The sequence below is a fragment of the Chiloscyllium punctatum genome, chromosome 4, assembly GCF_047496795.1.
Source record: "Chiloscyllium punctatum isolate Juve2018m chromosome 4, sChiPun1.3, whole genome shotgun sequence".
In the NCBI taxonomy this organism is placed as follows: Eukaryota; Metazoa; Chordata; class Chondrichthyes; order Orectolobiformes; family Hemiscylliidae; genus Chiloscyllium; species Chiloscyllium punctatum.
In genome coordinates, this window is record NC_092742.1 from 58971577 (window position 1) to 58997790 (window position 26214).

The window sequence follows — 26214 nt, forward strand, 5'->3', positions numbered from 1 at the left end:
CCTGGACCCAATATACTGACCACTGCAGCGAACAGCTGGAACTGACAACCGGAAGTAGCAGATTCAAATCACTACAAATGCAGGAGGAAAGATCACAGAAGCACTGAGGATGTCACCTAGACAGGGGACGAAACGTCTGCAACACAAATTCCCAGCTCGGCGAACAGAACCACAACAATTTAATTAAATATTCTGGAAACCTCAGCAAACAATTCCAATCCTGATCTTTGATGAAGTAATTGTAGTTGCTTGGGCCGCAAACACTTCCATTACAAATTTTTGGCAAGATTATCATGACTGTGATGAAAGTTCTCTGACTCACAACTACCTTTTATTGTACCTGATGTGAATTTACCATTGGAATTATTTTCCACTTGGTTTTGTTAGGGTTCCATATTCTTCAATGCTTTGATATCTAGTTAGTTTTAAATGGTTTATAGTAATTATCATTCAAATATTTACATTATAATTGCATTAAAATTAGTTTAATGCTTGGGAAACTTGTTAAGAATGTTATTAATTTCAGATGTTAATTTAATGTGCCCTGGATTATACTGTGGAAGGTCAACAATAGAAAACAGAAATGACAGCCATCCACAGTTTGGAGAATGTGGGGTAAGTGGTTTTGTACGTTTTTCATTTCTTGTGTAGAATAAAACTGACAATGATTAAAGGTGCAATTAGCTCTTGGAGATCACAGGTTTACGCAAGTGGTTAGATGATAGCTGTTATTCAAGCAATTTTTTAAAAATCCAGTATTTGTATATTCATTAATATTGAACAACTTTTGTGATTATGTTTAGTATGTGAAACATATACAGAGGAACCTTGATTATCTAAAGGATACAGGGAGTATTTCGTTTGGTTAATTGAATGCCAGATAAGTTTAGCCAAGTGTTGGGACCTTGCAATCTTGCCGGACAATCTGATATTTGGATAATCCACTGCCAGATAATCGCGGTTCCTCTGTATTGATCATACAGTCAGGTCTGTATTTAATTCTAAATGTGTCTGGGTCTTCTATTTACAAATTTGCTCATAGGACTCTAGAATGATGTGGCGATGCCAGTGTTGGACTGGGGTGGACAAGGATATAAGTCACATGATACTAGATTATAGTCCAATAGATTTATTTGAAATCACAAGCTTTCGGAGCACTGCTCTTTTGTCGGGTGAAGTCTATGAAGCAGCACGCTCCGAAAAGCTTGTCATTTCAAATAAACCTGCTGGAATATAACATGGTGTTGTGTGACCTCTGACTAGCTCTCTGGAGACAATGTTTTCTTAATTTTGCAATTAGCATTTGCAAGTTGGATTTATCAAAGTATAGAGCTAATGACTGCTATCTGTAAACTAAATTCAATATATGGTGCAGTGGCATTTGTTTTAATTATAGATAAAAAGACTGAATAATTATTCATTTATTCACTGTTTAATCTTGTGTACTTGAAGAGTTTATTTATATGTTCAAAGCAGACTTGTTGACTCCATAATTTGAATGAAAAATGATCATCCTGATGAGAGTCACTGAATAAACTGTCTTTGATTTGCTTCTGGATTCAAACTACAAGCATTAAGATGCTGTGATTTTAGTTGAAATAAATTTGTAGTTTGAATTCATAAAGAAATACAGGTTGTTTTTAGACATGCCACTCTCTTGATCTTATTTCCCAAATTGTTTTTTTTTTCTCCTTCAAATCATCTAGCAAGTCCTTCTTTTCTTGCATTTCAATGAAAACTAACTTAAATAGACTTCTTTGAATGTAATCTTGTGCAGAACTATTTTATACCTTCAGGTAGTCTACACTGGGTAAAAGCAGCTGTTGGGTTCGTATGATGTTGAATGTGTTTTGGACTTCTATTGGCCAAATTGTAAAAAAGCAAACTTCTGAAATTGACAAAACTCTCAAAAAGCTGGACCGTGACATGAGAACTAAAAGATAAGCACTTTAGAAGAATCTAGGAATGACGTAATTGGTAGAGCGAAGTCAAAATAGCTGAGTACCAAAGCTTTCTTTGTTTTGGCCAGGAACTGCTATTGAAATGTTTCCAAGCTGACTAGAGAGTTTCACAAAGGTAATTAGAAATCTTGACGATCTGACCTGACTAATGGGCTGAATGGTAAATAATATCTTTTGTAATTGGACAGTTCACATAATAGGTATTGCATTAAATTGGACAGTTCACATAATTGCATTAAATCAGTTCTTTTTGATATGTAAAGAAAAATTCCTTGAGTACAGATTATTGTGGTGTTGCATTGACTGGCAATAGAATACTTGAGGCATGCTCAGGAGTACTAATAATTCTGTTGCGCTTTGATATGATTACTTAGACGTTAGCACCATGCGTGAAATCTTACTTGTATTAAAGAAAATATATCATCAAATTATTTCAGAAATTGATTTTGAAGGGGTTAATGACTCAGAGTCACAGGGTTGTACAGCACGGAAACAGACTCTTTGGTCCAACTCATCCGTGCTGACCAAATATCCTAACCTAATCTAGTCCCATTTGCCAGCACTTGGCCCATATTCCTCTAAGCCCTTCCTATTCATATACCCATGCAGATGCCTTTTAAATGTTGTAATTGTACCAGTCTCCACCACTTCCTCTGGCAGCTCATTCCATGCATGCACCACCCTCTGTGTGAAAAAGTTGTCCCTTAGGTCCTTTTTTTTATATATCTTTCCCCTCTCACCCTAAACCTATGCCCTCTAGTTCTGGACTCCCCCACCCCAGGGAAAAAGACCTTGTCTATTTATCCTATCCATGCCCCTCATGATTTTCTAAACCTCTATAATTTCATCCCGCAGCCTCTGGTGCTCCAGGGAAAACAGTCCCAGCTTATTCAGCCTCTTCCTATAACTTAAATTCTCCAACCTTGGTAACATCCTTGTAAATCTTTTCTGAACCCTTTCAAGTTTCACAACATCCTTCCGATAGGAAGGAGATCAGAATTGCATGCAATATTCCAACAGTGGCCTAACCAATGTCCTGTACAGCTGCACCATGATCTCCCAACTCCTGTACTCAACACTGACTGGCACAGTGGCTCAGTGGTTAGCACTGCTGACTCACAGCACCAGGGTACCAGGTTCAATTCCAGCCTCAGGTGACTGTCTGTGTGGAGTTTGCATGTTCTCCCTGTGTCTGCATGGGTTTCCTCCGGGTGCTCCGGTTTCCTCCCACAGTCCAAAGATGTGCAGATCAGGTGAATTGGCCAAGCTAAATTGCCTCATAGTGTTAGGTCAGTTAGTCAAAGAGAAGTGGATCTGGGTGGGTTACTCTTCGGAGGGTCGGTGTGGACTAGTTGGGCCAAAGGGCCTGTATCCACACTGTAGGGAATCTAGTCTAATATCAAACACAGCCTTCACTATCTTATCTACCTGCAACTCTACTTTCAAGGAACTATGAACCTGCACTCCAAGGTCTCTTTGTTCAGCAACACTCCCCAGGACCTTACCAAAGTATAAGTCCTGCTCTGATATGCTTTTCCAAAATGTTTTTCCTTGCATTTATCTAAACTAAACTCCACCTACCACTCCTCAGCACATTGGCTCATCTGATCAAGATCTCATTGTACTCTGACGTAACTTTCTTCGCTGTCCATTACACCTCCAATTTGGGTGACACCTGCAAACTTACTAACTATACCCACTATGTTCACATCCAAATTATTTATATAAATGACGAAAAGCAGTGGACCCAGCACTGATCATTGTGGCCCATTACAGGACACAGGCCTCCAGTCTGAAAAGCAACCCTCCAACACCACCTTTGAGCCAGTTCTGTATCCAAATGGCTATTTCTCCCTGAATCCATGCGCTCTAACCTTGCTAACCAGTTTCCCACGAGAAACCTTGTCGAACACCTTACTGATCATGTCTGTTGCTCTCCCCTCATCAATCGTCTTTGTTACTTCAAAAGCTTCAATGAGGTTCACGAGACATGATTTCCCATGCACAAGGCATGCTGACTATTCCTAATCAGTCATGCCTTTCCAAATAAATGTAAATCCTGTCCCTTAGGATTCCTTCCAACAACACTGATGTCAGGTTCACTGGTCTATAGTTCTTTGGTTTTTCCTTACCACCTTTCTGAAATAGTGACACCACGTTAGCCAACCTCCAGTCTTCCGGTACCTCACCTGTGACTATCAATGTTACAAATATCTCATTAAGAGGCCCAGCAATACTCCAAATTCGAACAGTTAGGAGCTAGTTTTAATAGAAATGGTTTTGCAAATATATTTCCATGAGTTTATTCTGGAAAAATGCGACACACAAACATTTAATGTAACTTGGTAATGAGAAGATTCTTTTTCATTTATCTTAAAACAACTGCTCTGTAGGTATGCCCAAGAGGGGAAAGAACAGATGAACTGAGGATTTGTCGAAAATGTGAGGATTCACCGGAACTCTACGACTGGTTGTACTTAGGCTTCATGGCAATGCTGCCTCTGATTTTGCATTGGTTCTTTATCGAATGGTATTCAGGGAAGAAAAGGTTAGTGTTATTTCAGAACAATAAGTGTAAATGGTGGTGTTACTTGGTATTAACTTTTACATGTGGAAATGTCACAGTAGGTTAAATGTTGAGTTTTCTCTGGTAGGAAATGAATTAGTAGAAACTGAGGATGTGAAAGTCATCTTTGGTTGCTGCAAGAAGTCCACGTGAAATGCAACTGAATAATCTTAGTTCTGTTTATAGTTGAGAAAATACACATTTTCTTGAAGTCCTTCATCTTGCACACACCAGGATAATTTGCAAGAAACACCAATGTAAAGGGTAAACAACATTTTATACTCTGAGCATGCTAATCGATTAACAAGTGGATTTTAATGAGTAGAGGCATTGCCGTGCAGAATTATGTTACAAGATGACTGATAGTTAACTTTCAAGCTTTGTTTAAGTTTTAAATCATGCAGGTTAACTCTGGTTTAGGTCTTGCTCCGAGAAATGAACCACTTGTTTTTGTTGCAGCAGCAGCCATATGTGTACCCGTTCTTTCTGTCTACAAAGAACAAGGTCCTGTGTATTAAGATATGCATTTTCCAAAATGCACAAATGCACCCCATTACAAGCTGACTAACAATGTTAAATTAGTTGTCATCTTAGCATATTCATCAAATGCTGTCCAAATGTTGATTCATATATCACATTGGAGACTGTGATTTGAGTTCCTCAGTCACTGGCAGCTTTTAAAAAGAAAACTGATGGTATATGGATGTTGATGGCTGGCCAGCATTTATTGCCTGTCCCTACTTGCCCTTGAGAAGGTGGAGGTGAACTGTTTTTTTTCGAATTGCCGCAGTCCAGGTGCTGTAGGTTGACCCATAGTGCCCTTAAGGCCCATTGAGTCTGTTCTGCCATTCAATCGTGGTTAATCATGCAGTTCTCCTGTCTTCTCCCTGTAACCCTTGATTCCGCTACTAATCAAGAACCTATCCATCTCGATCTTAAATGCACTCAATTACTTGGCACTACTTCCTTCTGTGGCGAGGAGTTCCACAAAGTAACCACCCATTGGCTATAGAAATTCTTCTTCATCTCAGTTCTAAAGGGTTGTCCCTTTACTCTGAGACTGTGCTCTCGGGTCCTAGTCTTTTCAAGTAGAAACATATTCTTGACATCCACTCTATCCACGCTTCAGTGTTTTGTAAGATTCAATGAGATCCTCCCTCCTCCTTCTAAGCACCATTGAGTACAGACCCAAAGTACTCAACCTGTCCTCCTATGACAAGCCCTTCATGCCCATATTCATTTTTGTAAATGGGCGGCACAGTGGTTAGCACTGCTGCCTCACAGCGCCAGAGACCTGGGTTCAATTCCCATCTGTTCCTCTGTGTGGAGTTTGCACATTCTCCCTATGTCTGCGTGGGTTTCCTCCGGGCGCTCTGGTTTCCTCCCACAATCCAAAAATGTGCAGGTTAGGTGAATTGGCCATGCTAAATTGCCCGTAGTGTTCGGTGAAGGGGTAAATGTAAGGGAATGGGTCTAGGTGGGTTGTGCTTCGGCGGGTCGGTGTGGACTTGTTGGGCCGAAGGGCCTGTTTCTACACTGTAAGTAATCTAATCTAATCTAATCTAATCTGTAAGTAATCTAATCTAAACCTCCTCTGGACTTCCTCCAATGATGGCACATCTTCCTTAGATTGAGGGCCCAAAATTGCTCACAATCTCACCACCTGTTCTTCTGTCAATATTTCTGTCTCTGACTTGCTTCACTGCTCCAATGAAACTTTCTTTTCCCAGCCCTCCCTCTTTCTGGGCACAGACTCCAATTATTCCTCTGCACCTGGTTTTCAGCATAAGTACTACCACTTTCCAGTTCATTTAGTTCTAACGACAGGTCACTGGACTCAAAACATTAACTCCTTTTCTTTCCTGTCCACAGATGCTGCCTGACCTGCTAAGTTTCTCTTTGTTTCTTTAAGTTTCTGCTTTGTTTTTGTTTGTCAGTGGTTGATTGTTGGAATGGAAGTAGATTTACAGTAGAATTCTCAGATCAGTATTAGAACCCTTGCTGTTCATAGAGGTTGACAAAACAGAAAAAGGCCTTTTGGTTCATTTTAGGTGCTTGTCAAAAACAAACCACCTAACTATTTTAATCATGTTTTCCAGCAATAGCTGTCATATATAAATTACTTAGAACTTTGTGTACAGGGCACAATTTCAAAAGTTGGAAATATGAACTATAAAAAGGATAGAGTAATATTTGAGATGTATGTAAACAGATTGGTGGTACGGGCATTTGTCTCATTTTCCCTCTGATCCTTCTCTTGTTTTATGTTGGGTTGCTCCTATTGCATCTATTATTCCAAGATCTAGAACCACCTCAGTCACTGAAAATAGCTAATTTCTAATTGCTCATTTGCATTCCTTCATAAGTTTAAGTTTCTTCGGATTTTCCTGAATCTAATCAGAGCAGCCTCTAGTTTTGTTTTTTATTTGCATTTCGTTACACCTTGAAATAAAATCTGTTGTCATTATTTTAAAGATACAAAGTTCACCTTAATGAATCAGATTTTCTTTTTCCCTATAGTTCCAGCACACTTTTTCAGCATGTGACAGCATTATTGGAATGTACTGTTGCAGCTATTGTTACGTTATTGGTGAATGATCCAATTGGGCGACTGAAAATCCGATCCTGCCGAGTGAAGATGCTGTCAGACTGGTATACAATGCTTTATAATCCGAGTCCAGATTACATCAATACATTGCACTGTACACAGGAAGCTGTATTCCCTTTGTAAGTATATGATTTTTAATAAAGAGTAAAATTCATTTACTCACTTAATAGTTATGTTAATTTACAAATTGCCATACGTTTCAGACAAGTTAGAGCTCCATCTGTATCGATTTTAAAAACCATAGTGGACTGATAATCCATAAATTGTGTTGAATTGTATCCAGATAGTCGGCATGAACTGGGACTTCACTTGACCACTGACCTGTGAGAGCTGTTATGTCACAGTGTTAGTGTCCTATCTTTGAGCCAGGAGGGCTGGGTTCAAACCCATCTGTTCCAGATGTGTGTAGTGCTATTTCTGAACAAGTTGATTTAAAAATTTAATACTTTTGAGTACCCACCATGTAATCGTGCCATAACATAACCATACAGGTTGATTAAACAATGGCTCAGCTGGGAGTTGTGGGTCCCAGTGGAATTTTGATCGTAGTAGACTCTGAAAGAATTGCCCAGAAAATTGAAGATTCCACTTGCGATTTCATTTTGTTTTGTACTCAGCATAAGTATCCATTTTATTGGGAGGGATCTGATTAAATTAGTTAAGTAGTTATTCAGGCAAAATTGATGATTAAATAGATGGTGAAACTCCTGAGGAATTATTCAACTGACTTCATGTGTAGCTTGCATACCCCCAAATACAAATCTCCCAGATCACTTATGTCCTCCAGACTGTGCCCTGACATCCTATTACCCTCTCATCACTTCAGATCTGACACCACTCTTTGGATCCACACGCAACTTCCCCTCGCTCCAGACCCACCACCCTACTCCCGTAGACTGGGTAAGTGTCCCTTCCTACTCTTTAACCCAACTGGCCTCCCCTCAAACACAGTTCCTCTTGACCTGACAATCTCTGTGCCCTGCATCCCTGCTGGATTTGATTTCTCCCATCTATCCTGACCTTTCCTAAATACACCATCACTTGCCTTGCACAGGTGCACTACACATCCTACCATCAGGCAACCTGTCTTCCCCAGTGCCCTAACTTCACACTTAACATATGTATTTATGTATAATAGCAGTTGTCAAAATGGGTCTCTGTGATTCTGAATCTTTTAAGTTTCAGAATCCTGCAACTGTCTGCTAAGAAAGGGGCCATTGATTGTCTTCTCCCTAAAGTTCACTACAAGAAAACTGTCTGAATGGAAGTCCAGTTCTGCACTTCTGAAGGAGTCTTGATTGAAATTTCTTCTGTCAGAACTGTGGAGTTCTAATTTTGTTTTTTTTTACAAAAAGGGTACAGTGGCAATCTGTGCAAGATTGCTAAATCTCAGAAAATCCTGCCCTGTTTTTATATGTAAAAAGGGACATTAAGATTTTGTAGAAGATGGTAGTGCCTGTGTGTCAGAAAGTCCAGATTCAAGTCCTACCCCAGGATTGATGGATAATACTGGAATGCTGTCATAATACACTCAGGTTGACTGAAAAATAAACTATAAAACTAAATCACTTAGTAAAGTGGTTACCTGTTAAGCGAGCGACTGAGTTTCAGTACAGGTTGATCTTTGAACAGGTTGATGAAAAAACTATCCAGATGTAAAACATTCTGGCACTTAAATCACTGTGTCTTGTTCCCAGTTGAGAAGGAGCTATTTCACCAGACAATACGTTTGGTTTCCACACCTCCCTTGGTAGTTCTTTTTCACATTAAATAAAAAGGCATTCACAGTGATTGTGTCCCTACCTCTAGACAAGGCGCCTATGTTCAAGTCCTACCTGTTCCAGAGGTGTGTAATAATCTCTCTGAACAAGTTGATTAGAAAATATTTATGAAGAGATATTCTCCTTTAATGGGTAGCTCATTACTTGAAAAGTTAATTAATTCATTGTTTCAAAATATATTAAAATACTACTTATTAAATCTCTAGGGTGGCTGAGTTAGGAACTTGTAGTGTGAGCTCTATAAATAAATAAATGAGAATAAAAATAGTTTCTGTACTATGCTTCACCAACTAATTTCCTGAAATGGAACAGTAAGTAATGTTTTTTCCACTTCTTTTAACAAAGAAAAATGTACTGCTTATTTTTTGAGCATGTTATGTTTTTCACAAGCTGATCATTAAAAGTAGCGAGGGAGCACACTCCTTAAAATTGGAAACCAGTGTTTTGAAAAATGGGAATCTCAATTCACTTTTGTTCTCTTCTAATGTTTGTTTTTAATGGTCAGTCTTTTTTTTTTGTTTTGTTTTCAGATATACTATTATCTTCATATACTATGCCTTTTGTCTGGTTTTTATGATGTTGCTTCGTCCACTCCTGGTTAAAAAGATTGCCTGTGGTCTTGGAAAATCTGATCGATTTAAAAGCATTTATGCAGCCCTCTACTTTTTTCCAATTCTGACAGTACTTCAGGCAGTTGGTGGAGGCCTGCTTTGTAAGTACATTTTCGTGTCTAGATGTTACTTTCAGATTTAGCTACTTCTCTCACAAGGTTTTGCCACAACCTATTTGACCCCAGCAATTGTCCAAACCAGCATAATTTAATTTTTAAAACTTTTTAAGATATGTTTTGAGATTTACAGTATATAATTATCAGCATTAACATGTAAAGATTTGTTTGCTGTAATTAATTTTACTTTCTTTCATTACCAATTTCATATCACAAAAGACATTCTACATGTCTATAACCAGAGTGTATTATTCCTTCTCACCTTTGACTGTTGCTTGGTCTTCATTGTAAATAATTGTGCCATGATTTTCCTATGTTTGTTTTTCATATTATGTGACACCATGCCCTGGTTATACTTTATTTCCTATTTATCTAACTGCAACTAGCATTTGTCAAACATGGATCTAACCCTGGTGTCTTTATTTTTAGTGTCTATCTCTTGATTACATCATCTTTAATATGGGAATCAATGTCCAATTGTATGCTCGTTTGCTCACGTTTTCAGCACCTCATGTGATCCCTTGATTGTGTTGGTGCTGTCAATTATCTTGTCCATCTAAAGGTCCAGCTTCTCCAAACTCAACATCAGAAAGATTGAAGTCATTGTCAATAATCATTGAGATATCCAGTACGGTAACAGACCCTTCAGTCCAACTAGATATCCTATATAAATCTAGTTCCATTTGCCAGTGTTTGACTCACATCTCTTTAAACTCTTACTTTTCATATGCTCATCCCGGATCCTTTTCATGTGATCATACCAGCCTTCACCATTTCCTCCAACAACACTTTCATACATGCTACACTCTGTGTGAAACAGTTTCGCCTTAGGTTCCTTCTAAATCCTTCCCCTCTCACCCTAAACCTATGCCATCTAGTTTTAGACTCCTTCACCCCAGCAAAAGGTCCTTGCCCATTTACCCTATCCATGCCTCTCATGGTTTTATAAACCTCTATAAGATCACTCCACAGTCTCCAACGCTACAGGGAAAATAGCCCCAGTCTGTTCAGCCTTCTTATAGCTCAAACCCTCCAACCCTGGCAACATCCTTGTAATTTTTTTCTGAACCCTTTCAAGTTTCACAACTTCTTATGAGCGAGTTTTGAGAAGATTTGTAGCTCAGGTTGAGGTTCTGGACGTAAGTTTGTTGCTGAGCTGGAAGGTTCGGTTTCAGACGTTTCATCACCATACCAGGTAACACCATCAGTGAGCTTCCACACAAAGCACTGGTGGTATGGCCTACTTTTTATTTGTGTGTTTAGGTTCCCTTGGGGTGGTGATGCCATTCCCTGTTCTTTTAACACATTGAGTTGGATTCCACCCCCCCCCAAAGAAAATGAACAGGAAATGACATCACAAAATGGCATCGCCATAGGAAATGGCATCACCAACCCAGGGAAACCTAAACGCATATATAAAAAATGAGCCATACCACCAGTGCTTCATCCGGAGGTTCACTGATGATGTTACTTAGAATGGTGACAAAATGTCTGAAACTGAACCTTCCAGCTCAGAAAGCAAATCGACATCTACAACTTGCTATAGCAGGGTGACCAGAATTGCATGCAATACTCCAAATGTGGCCTAACCAATGTCCTGTACAGCTGCAGTATGACCTCCCAACTCCTATACTCAATGCATTGACCAATAAAGGCAAGTATACCAAATGCCGCCTTCACTATCCTAAATACATGTGCCTCGACTGTCAAGGAGCTATGAACCTGCACTCCAAGTTTCTTTGTTCAGCAACACTCCCTGGGACCTTACCATTAGGTATATAAGTCCTACTCTGATTTGCCTTTCCAAAATACAGCACCTCACGTTTCTCCAAATTAAACTCCATCTCCACTCCTCTGCCCTTTGGCGATCTGATCCAAATCCCGTTGTACTCTGAAGTAACTTTCTTCACTGTCCATTACATCTCCAATTTTAGTGTCATCTGCAAACTTAGTAACCATGCCTCCTATGTTCACATCCAATGTAAATGAAAAAAGGTGCTCTTTTGCCACTGATTCAATTATCTCTCCTTTGCCACTGACCAAACTGTTCAATATTGGCTTTGAGAATTTCCATTTCTGTTCCTATAGTACCTCTAGTGTGCAATTGCATGTGTTGGTGCACTCTGCAAAAGTCTCTTGAACTGAGCTAGAGGTCGAGACATCGAAGAATGCTTTAGGACTTAACTGGATAGTTACCGGGAAATATTAAGATAGGAAATTACCTCGTCTAATTCCTGGGTAATGAATAGTTGCTTAGTAGTACAGAACTGAAACATTTATAAAAAACTTTTGTCTTGCATTCATCAGAACTGGGATGCAAGAAAGCAAACTTAAAACTGAAACATTATTTATACAGTATGAGAAGAGGGCGCTGCTCGGTTGGAACATTGTTGGTATGGAGATGAAGTAGGGACTGTCATTCTTAGTTTCCTGAGACTTGGACTCTGTTTGGTCAAGATGTTGCCATAGGCCTAAAACAGGGATCAGGAGTCTCCATAACCCTTTCATCCAAGAAAAAGTTGCAATTCCGAGATCAGTGTCCTGTGAGAGAATATATGTAGTTTCTGGTATACATGAATGAACCATGCTGCGTACCTGACTGATGATCTTAAGTTGATTATTACTGTACTTCTTGGCACAGTCAGAATTATTAAGTAATTTTGTCCACAGAAAATTACATTTAATATTGGACATTTCCAAGCATGGCTGGTTGAGTAGTTGGCACACTGCTTCTGTGGTTGGTCAAAGAGACATGTAATTTGATATGTCATTGAGCCACTTGGCCTACACACCTTGAATCACGTACAGGATTAATTTATTGGTAATCTGAATAGGACACTAGCCATTTGCTCACCGTATAAATTTGATGTTACAATCGGACGTGCCAAAACTGTTCTGCGTGATAATGGATATTGTGATCAAATCATCACTCTCTGCATATTGCACAAACTTTTTAAAATACCTGATTGTCATTTGTCCCATGGTGGGATTTGAACACAAGTTCACAACATTATCCTGGGATTTTGAATTATTAGCTAATGACAGTATTTGAATACTATCTCCCTGTGAATTGAGCAACAGGTGAAGTAACCCATATTATATTTGCTCCCTGTAAACACAAGTAACGCTGTTGATTAACAGGATGCAGCCCTCAAGACAATAAGACGTTTTGCATGCCATCAGACATCAGTGATATGGCGTATGAGTTTCAGTGATGGTATGTTGCCAGATATTTTCCATAGCAAGACCATGATTAATCAGTGGCTACCTGCAGATCTGAAGTTTTTCAGCTAATAACAAGAACTATAGATTGTCAATCACTGTATCTCTATGTTATCCTCCTTCTCATGCTGTATAAATTAGTGTTCCACTTTCTAAATTTGGTTTCTTTTATGTAAATTGAGTGTCAACTTTGTGTCTCAATTTAGCAATGTTTCAGTCCTGGGTAACTCTAACCCACATCAAGTCTCCTACCTGCTTCCAAACCCACCTAACACACCCACACTTTAAACTTAAACTGTGGCACCCAGTACTGTAGAAAGATGGTGTGACCTGTTCACTCCCAATTCACAACCGCTGCAATGAGCTCTTCGATTAAAGACAAGAAATTGTGGAGTAATTGTTGGATGGGTATAAGTTCAAATGGAACATCCAATGTGATATTACTCCACGGAAGCTCCAAACTATTCTATTCTTTATCTTTCTCATAACTATATTTCTATAAGCTTTGTTCTTCAATTTGATTTTGTTTCTACCCTCTTCATTCACGTAACCCATAAAATTACATTTGTATCTCCTTATATTTGCTATGCACATTTATGATTTCTGGAATTTAGGTGAGACAATGATGACTTTTTCTACTTTCTTCATCTAGGCAGCTCTTGACCAAAGCTCCCAAAATAACTGCCCATCTCTCATTCTAGCTCCTCCAAACTAACCTCAGTGAAAGGAGCCATTTGCTGTAGCCATTTCTTGCTATAAGACAGATTTAATAGTGAGGAGATGGTGCTTACCTTATCCTGCCCCAATTCTCTTACATTCACAGAGTGCGTTGTGGACACTACCAATTTATATATAAAATCAGGTTACTCAGAGGTAGGTGTGCAGATATCACCCTGCCTTGGCACTTTCATCAGTCTGAATTACAATGTGTAAACACCTCAAGTTTCCATCATTTGGAAGAGCCAGTGTTGGACCGGGGTGAACAAAGTTAAAAATCACACAACACCAGATTATAGTCCAACAGGTTTACCGGGAATCACTAGCTTTCGAAGCACTGCTCCTTCATCAGATGGTTGTGGAATATAAGATTGTAAAACACAGAATTTATAGCAAAAGATTACATTGTGATGTAACTGAAAGCATATATTGAAAAAGACCTGGATTATTTGTTAAGTCTCTCATCTTTCAGAATGACCATGTTGGTTTCAGTTCTTTCGTATGTAAATCGCAAAACCTTTTTCAAAGTTACATTCTCAAGTGAACCTTAACAATTGGTGTCATGTCGGCCCAGAAAGTGCATTGAAGGTGTAAACTGCCCTGTGTGAGACTGTCTGGTGCAATATTCTGATTGATTCTAATCTAAAAAAAAGGGTTTACAGGATCTTACATGGATTCATGCAGTTTTTGAGCAAAGTAAAATGTAATTTTGCAAGTACAAATTCACCCCACAAACTTATATGTGTATGTGTGCATTTGTGTGTACGTGTGTAAAGGAGTATCAGTTTGTGAGAGGGTGAGTGTAGGGGTGTCTCGGGTGTAGCAGTCACCTGTAGTGTGAAATGAACTGAAGGTCCCAGCTGAGGCCATCCCCATGGGTACTGAACTTGGCTTTCAGCCTCCGCTTGGCCACTTTTCATTGTTGCCTGTTCCGAAGTCCACCTTGGAGGACGGTCACCTGAAGGTCAGAGGTCGAATATCCCGGACCGCTGAAGTGTTCTCCGATTTGGGAGGGAACACTCCTATCTGTTAATTGTTGTGCAGTGTCCATTCATCCGTTGCCGTAGCCTCTGCTTGATCTCGCCAATGTACTGTGCCTCAGTGCATCCTTGCCTGGGGCCTATGAGATAGACATTCGACCTTGGACCTTGAGTGTCCTCTTAAGGCGGACTTTGGGACAGGCAACACCAAAAAGTGGCCGAGCAGAGGCTGATAGCCAAGTTCGGTACCCATGGGGATGGCCTCAACTGGGACCTTGGGTTCACGTCACACTACAGGTGACCGCATTGCACTACATGCGTGTGCACTCCTGCAGACCCTCTCTCATACACTCCCACACTCACGCTCTCACAGACTGATACCCCTTTACACTCACACACATACACACACTCTATCTCAGACACTCTTAACACCCCCCCCCCCCCCCCCCCCCGTGCACATATACACATAAGTTTGGGTGGTGAATTTGTACTTGCAGAATTACATTTTATTTTGCTCAAAAACTGCATGAATCCATGTAAGATTCTGCAAATCCGTTTTTTAGTTTAGAATCAATCAGAACATTGCACCAGACAGACAGTCTCATACAGGGCAGTGCACACCTCCAATGCATTATCTGGGCCGACATGACACTTGAGAATGTAACTTTTAAAAACATTTTGCGATTTACATCTGAAAGGACTGAAACCAACATGGTCATTCTAAAAGATGAGAGACTTGACAAACAATCCAGGTCTTTTTCAACATATAATTTCAGTTACATCACAATGTAATCTTTTGCTATAAATTCTGTGTCTTACAATCTTATACCCCACAACCACCTGATGAAGGAGCAGCGCTCCGAAAGCTAATGATTCCAAATAAGCCTTTTGGTCTATAACCTGGTGTTGTGTGATTTTTTAACTCGAGTTTCCCAGAGATTTTGTAATAATCACATACCCACTATTCTTCACTGCTTATGCATAAATTGTGCTCTGCATATGCAGTTTATTATTGAAGGTGAGTTCATTCTGAGTATTTTATCCCAAAATAAATTTGACCATTTAATGCAGTTTGCTTGTTTTGCTCAAAAAATAGTTAAAAGGACAATACAATGCATAAGATTGACAAATGGTATTTCTTAATTTTTTAAAATTATAATTCATTCTAGTAGTGACACTGCTTGTAATTGGTTATAGTCCAGGTTGCAGATAATTCTGTAGTCATTATTACCTTCTAACTGGTTTGGGGAACAGTTCTGATTAAACATGAGAAAGAGATACCTCTGAAGGTCAGTTGATGTTTCTTCCTGCATTTAAATGATCTCATATGCTTCTAGAATTTATTTAATGAGTTGCCATTTACTCTCACAGGTGTACATTTAAAAAAAAAGTCAGTCTTTTAATTTATTCTGTTTATATTTGCAAAATAAATTTAATCAGCATTTTTATGTTAAGATATTGTGCTCAGAAACAATTAACTAATTTTTGGTCATTTGTTTTAGATTATGCTTTTCCATACATAATTCTTGTCTTGTCATTGGTAACTTTGGCAGTATACATGTCTGCCTCAGAAATACAGGTAAGTCAGAATACTCAAATAACAAAACTATGACAGAAACTTTATTAGAAATTCTGGAATACTGTAGATTTAAAGTTGTATAAACTGTCAATTTAGCATTTAAATATTTTTAACTAAGATATAAAAGAGACCTATGGGGCAACTTTTTCACGCAGAAGCTGCTGTGTGTGTGGAATGAGCTGTCAGAAGAAGTGGTGGCAGCTAGTACAATTGCAACATTTAAGAGGCATTTGGGTGGGTATATGAACAGGAAGAGTTTGGAGGCATATGGGCCGGGTGCTGGCAGGTGGGACTAGATTGGGTTGGCATGGATGGGTTGGATCGAAGTGTCTGTTTCCATGGTGTAAATCTTTATAACTGTGACTCTATGTGTAGTAGAAAACGGTACTGTGAATTAAAACTGAATATATGCTGCAAAAGTTTTATTGCAACGATTATTCAATTTGTGACAACTCAGTTTTAGGGAATTAGGTGAATGATAAATATGATCAGTTCCCTACTCTTGCTGAAATTCTGAATCGCGGTGGGCGCGTATGATGAAGGACTGTTCAAAGTATGGCACATTAAGTGTAATGTTGTTTTGTAACAGCAACAGGGGATAAATAAAAGTTTTAAAATAACAAAAAATGTATTTTTCATTTGCAGACACACAAGGATCTGATCACCAAAAAGAAGAGACTGGTTGTTCTGTTTAGTCATTGGATGTTGCATGCCTATGGAATAATCTCAATTTCAAGATTAGATAAACTGGATCAAGATCTACCTCTGCTGGCTTTAGTACCAACTCCAGCACTTTTCTATCTGTTAACTGCTAAATATACAGAACCTTCAAGGATATTGTCAGAAGGTGGCAATGGACATTGAAAAGGGGCACATGCTATAGAACAAGGGATGTTTGAAACAGATTCTAGCTGTTTGTGTAGGAATCAGTATGATTACAGTATAATTACTATTGCTTGTTCAGCTGTGATGTGCTGTCTGCTTTATTTATATTTTATGTACACAATCGATTCACATGCTTTGACAAAATAGTATTAAAATGCAGATAAGAAATTTTATTTCAATAAATTGGATCCGTCTCACATAACTGCAGTGGATTTCATAAAATGTAAATTTCAGTTTCTTTGTCATCCTGTGGGGCAGAATGTAAATGGTAAATCTTTTGCAATGATACAACTGTCCAAACCTCATCAACATTAATTTTCATTACTGTGTTTCTGAACTTTGGTTAATGCCAGTTTATTGGAAGACTTTATTTGATCTCCTTGAACAAAGTGCGATGGTGGGTCAATTGAAAGGGCCAGCCTAAATCACCAAATAATTGGTTCTTTCAGAAGCTGCCCATGTTTTTTTTTGAATATTAAAGGTTAGATTTAAGTTGCCACAATAATTATCAGTCTACATTTTTTTTCCCACTGTAACTTTCACCCATCCATTTTCTAATGGAGTTCCTCTATCTATACAGAGGAACCTCGGTTATCCGAAGGACACGGGTGGGGAGTATTTCATTCAGTTAATCGAATGCTGGATAACGTAGTTTAGACAAGCATTGGGACCTTGTGTTCTTGCCGGATACTCCAAAGTTCTGATAATCAAGGTTCTTCTGTATGTAGTTAGCTTTCTATCATGAAAGGTTTGGTATTAATATTTTCTTGAGGCAATTTTTCTTAAGTATAATTTGAAACATTGAGATTTTAAATACAAAAGCAGGAAGTATATCTTTCAGAAATCTCAATGATAAATGTTTTAAAACATAAAGATTTGGAGGGAATTACGAACAGAGACCTCTGAGACTGCCAGTTAAAAGTGACTAAGTATTTTTCATGAATTTCAAATTAAATGTTATTAACATGACTTAATGATATTTTCTTACCTATATAATGTTGTCATTGAGGTGATGTGATTTGTTTCATCATGCATCTTTCCTTTTCTTCTGTAATTCAAAGATAAAGTAAAATTTAAAATACGTTTAATCCAACTAAGAAAGTAATTTTAATCAAATATGGCCTACCAGTAGGAGGTGTGGCTCCCACAAAGGATTGCAGTTTACTTAAGTACTGTTTTAGCTGATCACTAACGTAGCCAACCGTTCGTATTCTGCTGTAGATTTTCTGCATCAGTTCCTTTATTGTGTCTAGTACACACTGTTCACATTCTTCAGATTCCTGCAAAAGTGGCATTTGTGAATTCTGTGATAAATACATGCATAAATACCAGTAAAAATCTTTGTTACTCACTACCTTTTGAACCCTAGAATCCAATGACCAGCTATTCAGAAGATTATCTAAAAACAAAGAAAAATAGTATTACTTTGGTAGCATGTGTAATTAAGGTACATTACTCCGAGTAGAACTAAGTATAGGTAGTCTTTCAAATAGGGACAGGATAGTGCATGCATACTGTTTGCACTTTGTGTCAACAATAATGATCAAATTATAGATGTATTTTGCTTGAAATTTGTCATTTTTTCCTCATATTTACATACAAAGTTTAAACATTTAAATTCTAGAACACTTATATGATTTATGAATGCAAATTGAAATTTTTCTGGAGACTCAAATCATTTTTCCCACTATAATAGAATTGTTTGCATCCAAGGTATCTGAGATGAGCCTAAGTTTGTACATATAGTAATTAATTTGTTGGTAGAAATATTTAGGAATAAAAACTGACTATAAAGTGTCACAATTAAGAGGCTTGATGTCAAATACTGGAACAGTAAACTTTGTGACACTCTGTTAACTTCTTTTCACAAAACATTTTTTCAGTTGATGCACCGTAGATAATTTGTAGTTCAATATCCTGTTGGTTCTTTGCTGCGATTTGCTTTTCTCTTCCTTCTTTGAGTGAGGCAGTGACTCTCACCAGTTGGAAGTTGCACTGTCAATGAAAGATAGGAAAGATTAATTGGAATATATCGTTATTAATATGCAGCTTCTTCATTGTAATCAGAGGTGTCTCTCATCCTGCAGATTTTTACAGCAAACTCGCTGAAAGTGATTAAGAATGGAAATCCAGACCTTATTGCTAAACTTTCTCAGCTAAAGGCACAGATAGTAATGCCTAACCACAACAGCAGTTTTTGCTGCCGCTGTTGGTTAAGGAAGAGCATGTGCAAATGTGAATATGCTTTATTTTACTGTTTCATGCAGGAATATTTCTTCCTTGAAGAAATTCTGCCATACAGATGCATGTAAAGTGTAAATACATACAACTAGTTTTAATAAAAAACACTGCATTGCTAAATAATACTTTACTCACCAGTTTCAGTTTGCAGTTTTCTATCTCAAGATGTTCAAGTCTTCTGTTTGTTTCATATATATCTGCCTCCATGAATTTTAGTCGCTCAGCAGTATTTTTAACTTGGTTATAGAGGCTGTTTCGCATTGCAGCTAACAAAGACTTCAGTTGTGGCTGATGAAAGAAACAAATGCAATAAATGTATTCTGCTATTGATATATTTGCTGTTCATTTTTTTTTCCAAAATCCACTTCACAAAATGTGAAGGTCCAAAAATTGCTTGATGTGTGAGTTGATCATGGAATGGTGCGGTTGGGACTTCCTGAGCATCAAATTCAACACTTACTTAAATTTAACTAATTATAGAAATAATCACCAGTGAAGAATGAAAATGGAATTAGGATGAGACAAAGAGAAATAAAGGAAAAGAAAAAGCCAGCAAACGTCTAGACATAATCTACAATGTGCAGGAGTGTACCTATTTAAATGTTGCTTTTCTTGGCCTCCAACATTGATTGGCATAGGCTACTCAAATCACAGGTGAAACTGGGCAGTGCAACATGAAATATATGGAAGGAGCTGAATTTGTCTGAACTGCATAAATCAAGTAATTTCATAAAACAGAAGTCTCATGGTATGATTTTTCTTTAGTTTTGATAAGGCTAGAGTACTGAACTGGAACAGATAGCATAGTCCCTGTTTATCATAAATTACTGTTTTGCTTTACATACTAATGATAGCTGGCACAAGAAACTTGCCATTATTTCTGAGCAAATTGTTGTTATAGCCTTTTTACTGAACTCACTATAATGAATAAATGATTGGCCATTAATTGTGAATTTTAAATAATATTCAATACCCATTCTGGTTGCTGTTCATTGCATGCTTCATATATTTTAAATTAGTTTCTTTTAGCTAGTTTTTAATATTCTTTTCTGTTATGTAACTTGCTCAGAGTTCTTTAACCTACTTATTTTGTAGTGAAAATTAAGACAAAAAACACTGTCAATGTACAGATTTGATGTTGCACAGTTTGTCCAATATTATTTAAAATGTGTACTGTTTAATATTAGGTGTTAGGATTTTCATGTGGGTTATTTGAGCTGCTCCTATAATTTTGGAAAATTATACTGCTTTTCTGACAATTCTACTAAAATTGCACTGAAGGTAGGTACAATTAACTAAACACCCTTAAGTTCTTACCCATTGAGATCTGTAAATTGTCTGCTAAATTACCAACCTTCATACCATCTAAAGGTCTTTGCATCTAACTGGAAGTTACATGAAGTAGAATACCCTTTGACAAACTTTCACTTTTACAACTATAACCCTTCTGAAAGCATGCAGCTTTTTCTTTGTGAGATTTCTCAGCCTCTGGTTTTCATGATTCGGAGATGCCGGTGTTGGACTGGGGGTGTACAAAGTTAAAAATCATACAACACCAGGTTATAGTCCAACAGGTTTCATTGGAAGCACTAGCTTTCGGAGCGACGCTCCTTCATCAGGTGATTGTGGACAGGGACAATCACCTGATGAAGGAGCGTCACTCCAAAAGCTAGTGTGCTTCCAATTACACCTGTTGGACTATAACCTGGTGTTGTGTGATTTTTAACTCTGGTTTTCATGGTAGCAACATTTATGCTTTCTCATCACTTTTTCTGGCAGCTAAAGTATTACAAAGTCTGCCAATGACATGGTAAATTCTTTGGTGCTGGTCATAAATCTGGGTGTGTGATGCACTATTGCCTGTTTTTCCAAGCAAACAGGAGATTAATCAAATGGAATATGCCAAAAGCATACACAGCTCAGTAGCCTGCAAATCCCTATTTGGGTACTTGTAACAAAATTGGGAGTGCTGCCCCATAGACTGGTCAAATAACAATTTGACACTGATGCAGAAGTATTTCTATCAGTCAATCAAAGAAAGTTGACATGCAAGAGAAATGAGCACTTGGGAAGATAAATGGCATATTAGCTTTTATTATCAAGAGATTGGCATTTAAAGATGGAGAAATGTGAGTTATTCCAATTAAATAGGATATTTATCAGGATATAGCTGGAGTATTGTGCGGTTTTCATTATTTTCTGTAGAAAGAATACAATGACTGCTCTCGAGTGGTTCCTGGGATGAAGGGAATAATCATGAGCTGAGATGGAGTAGATGTGACCTGTGTTGACTGGGAAGATACTGAGAAAATGTTTCTTCTGGCTGGGAGATCGTGCTCGGAATATGGATTGGCTGTTCAGCACTACAAGAAAAAATTCTTCAGTCAATAATTAGAGATGGTAGCTTGCTATTGCTACTGGGGAGGGTTTAATCGAGTGTGGCTGTGAGAATGGTATTCTAGGTGTTGGCACAGGAAAATCCAAAAAAAAGCTACCTGCAAGTTCAAGAACTCAGAGGAAAGAATTCAGACATCAAAGGAGTTGCTTGGTAATGAGTAGTATTTCTTCAGTGCAAGGAGCTTGGTGAATAGGGTAGATGAACTGAAGGCACCGACAGAATTGCAAGCACGTTATACCTGTTACTGACTTGTCACTTAAAGAAGGGTGGGAGGGAAGGCTTGTTTCTAGCTATGGGTTTTGTTTTGGACAGGATAGGAAGGCTGGTGTTTCCATTTGGAAAAGGGGTTTTGAAATATTGGTTAAATATTGCAGATCATGCATTAACTGTACAGAGGAACATGGCTCAATGGTTAGCACTGCTGCCTCAGGTTTCCCAGGTTTGATTCCAGCGTCGGGAGACTGTGTAGAGCTTGAACATTCTTCTTGTCAGTGTGGGTTTTCTCTGGGTGCTCTGGTTTCCTCCCACAGCTCAACGATGTGCATGTAAGATGCTTTGGCCATTCTAAATTGCCCATAGTGTCCAGGGATGTGCAGGCTAAGTGATTAGCTGAGGGAAATGCAGGGTTTCAGGGATGGGGGTGGGATGCTCTTCAAGAGATTGGCCTGGACTTGATGGCTTCCGCACTTTAGGGATTCTATGAAAAGTGGTCATCATTCCTGCTGGGTGTATACAGATGTCCAAACGTTCAAAGAAAAAAAATAAATGAACAGTATATACACAGGAATTCTTAAAATATATCAAGGAAAGCTCTTTTAGCTCGTACATAGCAAGACCAATGAAGCAAACAGCACGTGGTCTTTTTTTTAAGGGAATGACTGGATAGGTTGAAGGGATACCAGTGAGAAGGCATTTTAGTGTTAGTGACAATTAAGTTCGTTTTAGACTAGTTATGGAAAAGACTAAGATCAGGAATAAAAATTTTAAATTTGGGAAAGGACAATTTCATTAAGCTGAGGTGTGAATAGGCATAAATAGGCTTGAAAGAACTACTTGAAGGTAAACCGGCAGTCAAGCAATGAAGTTCAGTTAAGGAGGAGTTAAAGAGGATTCACAACAAGTGTTCTCAGTGTAAAATGGCCTCATAGGGAAATGATGGAACGTTCCATTGATGATGCTATGAAGTGGCATTTGCTCATCAATTGGCTGCTCACTATTTCTCAGTATGAGTTTCAGCAAATTTGCTTGGTGTCAAATACCATTACAGCGCTAATCCAAATATGGGCAGAAGAGATAAATTACAGATGTGAGATTACCATTGACAACAAGGAGATCTGTCACGTTGAAGCCAATAGGATTGGTAAGAAAACTTTACTGACTTCAGTCTAGCTAGCTCAAAAGATGATTAATATATTTCTCAAAGTCTGAGCATTTTAACCCCAGAATATCAATGTAGATATCTCGGGAGTGCCCTGGGTTCAACTATCCTCAGTTGCTTCATTTATAACCCTTCCTCCCACATACCTAGATACGATTGATGTTGATGCAACAGCTGTATTCACTTTCATTAGCAATGCTTCAAATAATTAACAGTAATGAAACTTAGTTTACTGTGACTTTATAATTCTCAGACTGCTGAATGATTTCATACAAAAGACTCTTATTTTAAATGATTATACAAGAAGGCATCCAACTAATATTGCAAAAACCTAAAGGTTTAAATTAACTGCACATTTTCAATGTTACTCATCTTGTATTTACAGTTGTAATATAAAAGTTACCTTAGATGAAAGAAGTTTTTTGGTTTCTGTCTTTAACTGAGCAATTGTACTATCAAGTTCATATTTCTCATTTTTTTGAGCTGTAAAAAGAAGTAGTCTGTGTTTAGTTGTAATATTTAATGGTTTGAATCAAATCCTTAATACGAGTACTGGTCAGATACCCACATTTAGTTTATGCTTTAACTTGACAAAAATACTATTTTCCATATTATATTTTCTCTACACAGAATGTATATATTACAATTGTTGGCATATGGATTTATGGAAGTACAAAATTATTTATGTATTGTGCTCTGGCTCTTGCAGTTTCTGAATGCTTCATATTTCTATGATGTTGAAGAAGAAGTTTTCATTGAAATAATTTGTTCACTTGGTGATTCCTCAAGAGGCTGTTATATTATAATCAGGTAATATGCACAAACAATATTTCAAAAGAAAATTAAAGAAAATAAAATCCTTTTCCAAATTCTGTACAAAGCATTATAGAAACTCTTTCTGCAGGATCTCCAACAAGTTCTTAACAAGCAATTCATTTTGTGAAACAACCCAATAACAGTGTGAACACAAGCCCTTTTAAGTTTATGTGTGACACGGTGGCTCAGTGGTTAGCACTGCTGCCTCACAGTGCCAGGGACCCAGGTACAATTACAGAATTGGATGACTGCATGGAGTCGTCACATTCTCTGTGTCCGCCTGGGTTTCTGCCCTCAGTGCAAAGAGATACAGGTGGATTGGCCATGCTAATTTATCAATAGTGCAGGTTAGGTGGATTGGCCATGGTAAATGCAGGATTACGGGGATTGGGTATGGAAATAATTGTGATGCTATTGGCCTCTTCCACACTGTAGGGATTCTGTGAAAGATCTTCGAGGTTTCCCTTCTCCACAAATTTTCTTTCAATACATCTGGGTAAGTCCATTATCATCCTTCATTCATATATTTGTGGAGCATATTTTATCCTATAAAGAACAATTTCAGGAGGAACAACTATCTATTCAACATTCAATGTGCAAACTATCTCCATTATACTATTAAATAGAAAATCCCATAAAATAGAATCTCATATCCACTTTTTCCACAAGAACCAGTCTTTCCACAGCTTGAATTCTTTTAACAACCCGTTTTAATTTCTTAGGTTCGCAGGTCCTATTATCACTTATGAAAGACATTCCGAAACCAGTTGCACTCAAATATCCATCTGAAAAATGAATTATGACACACTACTAAAAATGAGTTAACATTCTTTGGGACACTCAAGGATAGAAACATAAGTATGCATTTATGCACATCCAACTTTTTAAATGTTTTATTTGCTTTTAAAATGTCTTCAACTTCAGTGTGTTTTATCACAATTCATCTAAACTAGCATCTGATTTCGCCTGAGTGCATTACCAATTCAACTGACCAATCATGCTTTGTAACTGCTGGGTCTGTTCTTTAGACAACACATCTTCATTCTGCCATGACAACCCACAATTAACCCACATGCGAATAATACTCTCTAAATAAGATTGATGATCTATAATTGTTTCAGACCCAGTGTGCTTAATATCTAAATCAATATAGTTTAGAGGCCAGAAGTCAGACTTCACTTCTGAAGAAGTTATGCCAGACTTGAAATGTTAACTTTATTTCACTCTCCACAGATACTGCCAGGCTGTTGCTGAATTTCTCCAGTATTGTGTTTGTTTCTGATTTCCAGCATCTATGGTATTTTGCATTTATATTAGCTTGACTTCCAAACTGAAATTCCTTTTTCAATCTTATTAATATTATATTTCTCAAATTCTGTACCACTACCTCATAAGAAATCATCAATATGTCATCTTGATGATATCTTAATGTTTCCTCAGGTTCAAATTGAATACAGTCTATTTTCAGAAAAATAAACATCACACAATCACAAAGCGTTATTCAGACCACAGACATTTATTTATTCCCCATTGTTTCCCTTCTGCCTCTTTGTCATCTTAAAGACACTTTCTTTTGAAAGTTATAAAATATACAGAAACATTACTTTTATGATAAATGATGCACACTTCCAGGAATATATGTCCAAAAGAACTAAAAAGAGGTTTAGAAATTTGTCCATGATGGAGGGTTTGGTTTACTTTTAAGTTCTGTATCATCTAGTCACTCTGAGCCCTGAGAAACTTGCCTCACTTTAGCATTATTAGTGCTGTCATGACTTTTCCAGTATAAATAATCTAAGCGACAAAGTAGTCTGAACACAATCTGGATAAAATAAGTTCCAGATTCCTTCCAACCATCAGTTGCCTTTTGATTTGCTTCTCGTATTAATTTCATTGTCGAATTTGTTGGAAGCCAGTAAAGCTTCATGAGAACTTCTGACTCTAGTCCTAATCTTGAGACTGTCACTTTATGAAATAAGGTGAAGGATAAGGTTAAGATCCCACAAGTACATTGAGAGCAACTAGAGAGAGTAGGGCCCCTTAGAGTTCAAGAAGTTGCCCGTGTTGAACCTCAGGAGAAGGAAGAGATATTAAATTAATATTTTGTGTCAGCTTTTACTGTGGAGAAAGAAATAGAGGCTAGAGAATTCAGTGGGAATAAATACAGATGTTTTGCAAACAGTTCACATGACAGAAGAGGAAGTCCTGGAGGTCCTAGAAAATATAAAGGTGGATAAATCTCCAGAACCTGATCTAATGTATCCAAGGACTTTGCGAGAAGTTAAGGAGGATATTGCAGTACTCCTTGCAGAAATATTTGTATCACCTATAACTACAGGACAGGTGCCAGATGAC

At 37.9% G+C, this 26214-nt stretch overlaps 2 protein-coding genes across 5 annotated transcripts in view; one reads left to right on the top strand and one right to left on the bottom strand.

Moving 5' to 3' along the window:
• Nucleotides 1-19597, top strand: part of jkamp (jnk1/mapk8 associated membrane protein) — a 44072-nt gene extending 24475 nt beyond the window's left edge. For 3 of the 4 annotated variants that reach the window (XM_072568852.1, XM_072568851.1, XM_072568853.1), the window contains 6 exons: nt 527-615; nt 4355-4509; nt 7048-7254; nt 9447-9628; nt 16065-16141; nt 16787-19597. In XM_072568852.1, the coding sequence (XP_072424953.1) occupies nt 538-615; nt 4355-4509; nt 7048-7254; nt 9447-9628; nt 16065-16141; nt 16787-17005 (918 nt within the window). In that variant the 5' untranslated portion in view covers nt 527-537 and the 3' untranslated portion in view covers nt 17006-19597. Of the gene's footprint in view, nt 1-510; nt 616-4354; nt 4510-7047; nt 7255-9446; nt 9629-16064; nt 16142-16786 lie in introns of those variants that run through there. The other variant, XM_072568850.1, reaches the window with a different exon arrangement.
• Nucleotides 17211-26214, bottom strand: part of ccdc175 (coiled-coil domain containing 175) — a 93987-nt gene continuing 84983 nt past the window's right edge. The window contains exons 16-21 of the mRNA XM_072568847.1: nt 23447-23526; nt 19403-19555; nt 18919-19021; nt 18153-18425; nt 18015-18074; nt 17211-17273 (exon numbers count right to left, since the gene is read on the bottom strand). Coding sequence (XP_072424948.1) covers nt 18028-18074; nt 18153-18425; nt 18919-19021; nt 19403-19555; nt 23447-23526 — 656 coding nt within the window. The 3' untranslated portion in view covers nt 17211-17273; nt 18015-18027. The remainder of the gene's footprint in view (nt 17274-18014; nt 18075-18152; nt 18426-18918; nt 19022-19402; nt 19556-23446; nt 23527-26214) is intronic.